A 6477-nucleotide genomic window follows, 5' to 3' on the forward strand; every position below is an offset into this window, starting at 1 on the left:
TCAAGATGTTTGTCAATCCCAGTTGAAGTTTACTGTAAACATGACATATAGAATAATTAGCATTTTTTTAAACACACAGTACTTTACATTAATTGTTAAGATAATATAAGTCAGTTATTCTATTAAAAACATTAATTTTATATGAATTCAGAAATATATATTTTACATTCTTAATGACTACATTAAAGTAGCCATTTGGCTATGACTTCATTTCAAAAATATATCGGTCACAAATTAGTGCAAAAAAGTGTCTTTATTAAAGATAATGAATGTCGTGTATCATCACACCTCAATCCGGCCATATTAAGACAGATTAAAGCAGCTTCAGGGAACCTAAGAAAAGCCCAACGTATCATAATCATAATATATAATAACACACATGAAATGACATCCTTTTGATAAATGACTTGCAAACTGAAAAGAGGTGGTCGAACAACGTATTACACCACTGACAGAATTAAAAGGTATATTATTGTAACACAGGGGAAAATACTCCTATCCATCAATGTGATTCCATGAATACCTGTGTTAAGGAAAACACCCTTTTAAAGTTGCCCATCCCTTCCTCGGTGTTACGATGCCACCTGATGGCCAATCAATGCATTACACTTAAAAAGAATGACGGTAAATGTTATTGTCGGAAGTGGGTAAAATAACTGCAAGTAACCAATGTGAAATAAATACTTACGCATAGGATATAATTTGTTGTAGTGCAAACGTCAAGTACAGCAAAGTCAGCATTAAATTGGGTAAAAATATACAATACATATTTACTGTATATCTAATAGACCAATAAATTCACACAAAATAGATTTAATAAATGGACTCTGGATAGTTGCAGCAATAAAAGCCACTAATATAATATATAGCTATCAACGGTTTAGACACAATTTTTCCGATAAATGACTGAACCAGACATCAGTCGATAAAGGCTCAGCAAAGTCTGGAATAAAATACAGTACTTCATGTGCAGATTAATTGTGAACATTTGGCAATACAAAAAAAGATGCCGCGGTGTTTCACAGCCCTTCAAACTAAACCACATTAATTATTCAAATGTTCATCGGGTATATTACATCGCAACATGCTGGCTTACAACAAATGAATGAAAACATTTTTGAACAAAATGCGTTTCCTTCATGTTGAATTTCCCGTTTCCCACGGCGCCGGATTTGGTGTACAGTGGTACCTCAACTTAAGAGTTAAAATCATTCCATGAGCAAGTTTGTAACTCAATTTACAAACACCAACCCCCCCACCCCCCCCAAAAAAAAACGTTTGTTACGTTTTTAATTACCCACAAAAAATAACAAAAATAAAAGCACTGCATTGCATAAAAACATAGAATATAACAGAAGAGAATGTAAGAGAAATAAAGTGTAATCGTGTTGTCGTTTTTGTGTGTCGGATGTGTGACTTTTAAGGTGAGCTGAGTTGTTGGTAAGTCTGCGTGTGAGAGCCTGGGCGTGTGCTGTGGCCCACAGCAGCTCCTTGCAAGACTTCTCATTTTATATATATATATTTTAAATATTTGTCCAGTTCAATAATTTCTTTTTTTTTTTTTACTTTACTTAATTGGTGTCAATAATAAGGTCATCTTAAATGAATGCCTTTGACGTAATAATGTTGCGTTTTTACAAAGTGGAACACGGCCCAATTTGTCCAAAATTTGGAATTCAAATGAAATAAAAAATAAATAAAAATCCAACCCAGAAATTTAATGATATGAGCTCAGCACGTAATTAAAGCAAGGGTGGCAAGTCCGGTAATATTTGTTGTGTTCATTTGTTAAAATATAGTTTTTCATTTAGCTCATTAATTCATGGATAAGTGAATTGTTGTATATCAAAAACAGACTAATGTTACTGTGTACATCAAACACATTTGACTTCATTAAATAATTGGTTCATTATAATTAAATTAATTACAAATAATGCAGTTATTCACACAATCACTAACAAGTGTCGTTTGACTTTCGTTGCATTGATTTCTTTACCAGAGCAAATTTTCCTTGACCATCAGTCTCGTGAAACAATTGATTGGAAATGAAATATTACATATACATGTATTGTAGTTTCATTAAATAAATTGGTTAATTAATATAATGAAATCAACATAATAAAAAAGTGAATGACTATTTGACCATCCATCCACGGCAAGTACACAAAAATAAAAAGCAGAAAAAAAACCCCGCCTCTAGTTTTCCCCTTTCCTCGTTGTCGTTCTGATTTTTTGCTGCGCCGTGCTTGGGTAACGTCACGGGAGAAACCGTCGCACAGGCGTTTACGTGTCGATCGAAACTCGTGACGTTGCGAAATGTGTCGTACTCCGCAGTGGAGACACAGCCACGAGCGGGCCGGCTGAGAGGACGGTTCCTGTGGACGTCCCTACCCCCCCCCCCCCCCCCTAAGCCCAAAAGTCCCGAAGTGGAAACAGGGATGTGTGGTAACCATTACTCAATGTGCTGCCCATGAGCAATACAAGTCGGTCAATGTGAGTTGCACGCACCTATTGAGTTTAGCATGCAGATGCTAACATAAGTGCTAACTAATTCCAGAACCAGCAGCATAACATTACTGGATGTCAGCACCTGAACGCAAGTAGTTTCACTGTTTGTTTGTTTTTAATTATAGAGTACAGTAGTTAACTTTGTTTTATATTTGTTTTCCACGAAACAAACAAAAAAAAGTGAGAGTTGTATTATAAGTATAAAAGTTTACACTTGGAGTACAATTAGAAGAGAATGTTAAAAGGAACCGCGACTGTCATGACAAGTTTGCTCTGTATTATTTATTCGGTTGGTACTAACATACCTATGACATTCATTTTTCAAAAATCATTTCCAGTTTAATACATTTTGTAGAAATTTTATTTAGACGTACGCCACCATTGTTATTTACGTTGCAATGCGGTTGGGGGGGGGGGGGCTCTCCCGATCGCATGCCGTTTCTTTAGGAACGCGACGCTTGCCTTGCTTGCGGGCTTTTCACATTGCTTGATCGGCAGAGAGCCAGCCGCCATTCTACGTCACTACGCACTGAATGCGTTGCGACGTAAATAACAATGGCGGCTTACGTCCAAAAAAAGTTTCTACAAACTGTAATAAACTGGAAATGTTTTTTTGAAAAATGTATCTCATACTTCTGTTAGTAACAACCAAATAAATAATATACAACAAACAAATTCCTTTTCAAATGTGCCTGTAGAATTTGTCACCAAATGGATTGTGTTCCACTTTGAAGGTTGTGGTGTCACATGACCTCCTGCAAACATTTTTCCCACAATGCACCACATCAACCTGTAGCCTTTCGAGAATGTCCAGTGAAGGTGACGTGTTTTTGCGTTTTCTTTACTTGTTGCGTCAAGGCCGATGCGGGTGTCCCGCCTCGTCGGCCAGGTTGAGGATGTATCCCGCCATGTCGTTCTCCGTGGGGAAGTCGGACATGACCCACGACTCGTTGGCGGCCGTCACCTGCAGACGGCACATGGGGCAGTTGCGGCTCCTGCGGGAACATGTTAAGCACACGCCACCCGTTGGCATTTTGCTTGGTTGTTCGCGTGAGTTACTTTACCATTTGTCGATGCACTTCTGGCAGAAGCTGTGAGTGCACGGCAGGATGAGGTCGGCCTTCCCGTCCATGCAGATGCAGCACTCCTCGTCGTCGGTCAACTCCTTCACTCTGCAGGGAGTGGCAGTTACAGGGAACTTGTTATTCCCAGTTTCATAAGACAACACATCACAATAAAATGTATTTAAAAATGGATTCCATAGTGGATGGCTAGTAAGAAAATAAATATTTTGTGCATATTCAAAATAAAGTAAATACCATTTAAAAAAATAATAATAATAAACTGATAAAAATGTTTTAAAAAATTACATATTGAATATAAAACAAAAATCTATGTAATATATATTTATTATTTCGAAAATGGATCTAAATTATATAATGTAAACCATAAAATGAGTAAAATAAAAAATATTCTTTAAGTCAATATTTAGCACAAAATACATATATAAACATAAAAAACAGACACATTCAAGTCATCACTTGACAAGAAAATATGCAAAAATATTATAAAAAAGTCAAATCTAATAAAAGTTTAAAAATGATACGTAAACTGTAAAATAAATAGAAAACGAATAAAGACAAAAGTTCAAAAATATATTTTAAAAGCATAAAGTATTTTTTTAAAGCACAAACTTTTAAATAAGATTTAGAAAATACAGCAAATAAAGGAAAAATATATACAACAATTTTTTTAAATACATGGAAGCAAAGTGTTATTTTTCGAGAAAGCTTAATTAATTAAGAATTTAATGTGAAACACTAACAATTAAAATATTTCAAATGGGAAGTTAAGTCCAAAACATCCTTTACAATAATATCTTCCATGTGCCCTAACTCGTCATCTAAAAATGCTATTCTGATTAATATTGTATTTCTGGAATATGAAATAAGCAGAAAAATCACCCAATTTTATACATCCCAGGTGGCAGCCTTAGCTTGCCAATGTCACATGACCCAACCCAGAAAACAGGTGAACTGGTGATTGGTTGCTACCTGACTGAATCCACTGTGATGTCATTTTTTTTTGTCAACATCTTGTGCGCAAAATGACCAACACTTAAAATGGATAGAAACATATTTTTACTGCTTAATTCATATTCCACAAACAAACAAAAAATGACAATGAAATTTTTTTGTAAACATATATTGAAAATTAATTGTTTTTAAACTTGTAGCTAGCAGCTTCAGCCTTTGATGTACGAATAACTAATAACCTCACCCCAATTTTTTAATACACCAGATTCTTGTTCCTTTTCATTCCTACCTGCCCATCCACATGCTGGCCTGACAGGAGTCGGGGACGAGAGGCGGCGCGTAAGAGGCCTCAGTGGGGGCAGTGGCGGCGTCGCCCTCTGTGGCCAGCACGCCCGCAGCCTGGCTGGTCATGTCGCGGTACAGCTGGATGAACTGGTACAGGTTCATGATGCGCGATGCCTCCACCGTGCCATTGTCCTTGTTGATCTGGCGGGAAGCGGAAGATAGTCACATGACGACTTGACAGTCGACCATTGATAACCAAAGAACAGCAAAAAAGTGCCGTTAATAAAAGATTTTTAATGACGGACAACATTTGACTGCAACAGATTATCATTATCTACCTTTAATTCTATGGTTAAATACTGGACTCCTTTCCTGGACTCACCTTAGTGCAAACGATCCTGACAGCCACCTTCCACAAGGCGCTGGCATCCGATCCCGGTTGGACCTCAAACAGCAGGTGCTTGTGTTGCCTTGCAGCTAGTTTAGCAGTCCTGCACAGAGCAAGAAAAATGAAGTCATTAAGGCTAATAATCCTGCGATATTTTTAGGTAATCTGACAAACAATCAAGCGTGAAATTATACAACCAACAAGTACAGTGAAGTTTAAGTTATTGTAATTACTGACATTGCAATAAAAAAAGGCAAAACATCTCCTGTAGGCAGCATGGCGGTCAAGTGGTTAGTACGGCCATTCAAGGTTCGGGGTTTGAATTTCAAGCCTCCCCTGTGAAGGGTTTACATGTCCTCCCTGTGCATGTGTGTGTTCTCTCCACAGCGTCCTCCCACATTCAAAAACATGCATGTCAGCCTTATTTAGACTCTAAAATTGTTCATTGCCATTCCAGTGTGAATCTTGCATCTCTGGCTCAAAATATGTCAAATGGATTCATGGATTTTGCATAGAAAAGTATGCATGTGTGCTCACAAGTCATTGAGCTCAGCCACCCTGGCCAAAAACTCTTCGTAGGTGAGGTAACCGCTGTCCCGCACCAGGCCGACGTGTTTGAGCAATTTCTCAGGGAGACGGGCCGCCTGATCTGAGATCTGCTGGCCCATCCCAGAGGCAGCAGCAGGTGACGCTAACAAAACAGCACCACGGGCACTCAATTCTGCGGAGAATGGAAGAAATTGCTTATGCTGTTGGTGTAACTAGCGCAAAAATCATCGAGTCAACAACTATGTGGTACTGGAGCATAGTATAATACTACGGGTATAAAGTACAAGTTTATTATGTGCAAGTTACTGTATCTAGTGAGTTAACGAATGTCAATTCATTAAATACGACCACATCACGTGTCAACGTCGAATATGTCATTACTGTCGCAACTATACTCGCAGAAATAACAACGCTCGGGTAGCACATGCAAATTGTTAGCAGTCATTTTTGGTGAGGCGTCAACAACACCACGGCTCACAAAGAAAACGAAAGCGTCACTTTATTACATTGTGACGCAAGTAAGATGGTCTTCAGGAAAACTAATATTAAGTGTGCACTTATGACATGAGTGAGAAAATAAGAGTAGCTTACCCAAATATCAAACACACCGACGACTATCAAGCAAAGTTCGCCACAGCAAGCTTCTCCTGGTTTGTTTGTTGACACGAATCTGTCGCACTGTTGTGACGTCATAACAAATTCAATGGTTGT

The 6477-nt window shown here is 37.9% G+C and overlaps 1 protein-coding gene across 1 annotated transcript; it reads right to left on the minus strand.

Annotated features, from left to right (window-relative positions):
• Positions 1-234: 234 nt before the first annotated feature.
• rnf141 (ring finger protein 141) lies at positions 235-6454 on the minus strand. The gene is made up of 6 exons (XM_086073793.1): positions 6358-6454; positions 5755-5938; positions 5212-5320; positions 4834-5030; positions 3573-3680; positions 235-3503 (listed from the first exon to the last, which is right to left on the minus strand). Exons 2-6 carry the CDS (start codon positions 5883-5885, stop codon positions 3362-3364), a joined length of 687 nt encoding a protein of 228 aa, XP_085929919.1. The 5' UTR covers positions 5886-5938; positions 6358-6454; the 3' UTR covers positions 235-3361.
• Between the last annotated feature and the right edge of the window lie 23 nt (positions 6455-6477).

This window comes from Leptonotus elevatus, chromosome 4, assembly GCF_054856555.1.
Source record: "Leptonotus elevatus isolate MCC_2025b chromosome 4, RoL_Lele_1.0, whole genome shotgun sequence".
NCBI classification, from domain to species: domain Eukaryota; kingdom Metazoa; phylum Chordata; class Actinopteri; order Syngnathiformes; family Syngnathidae; genus Leptonotus; species Leptonotus elevatus.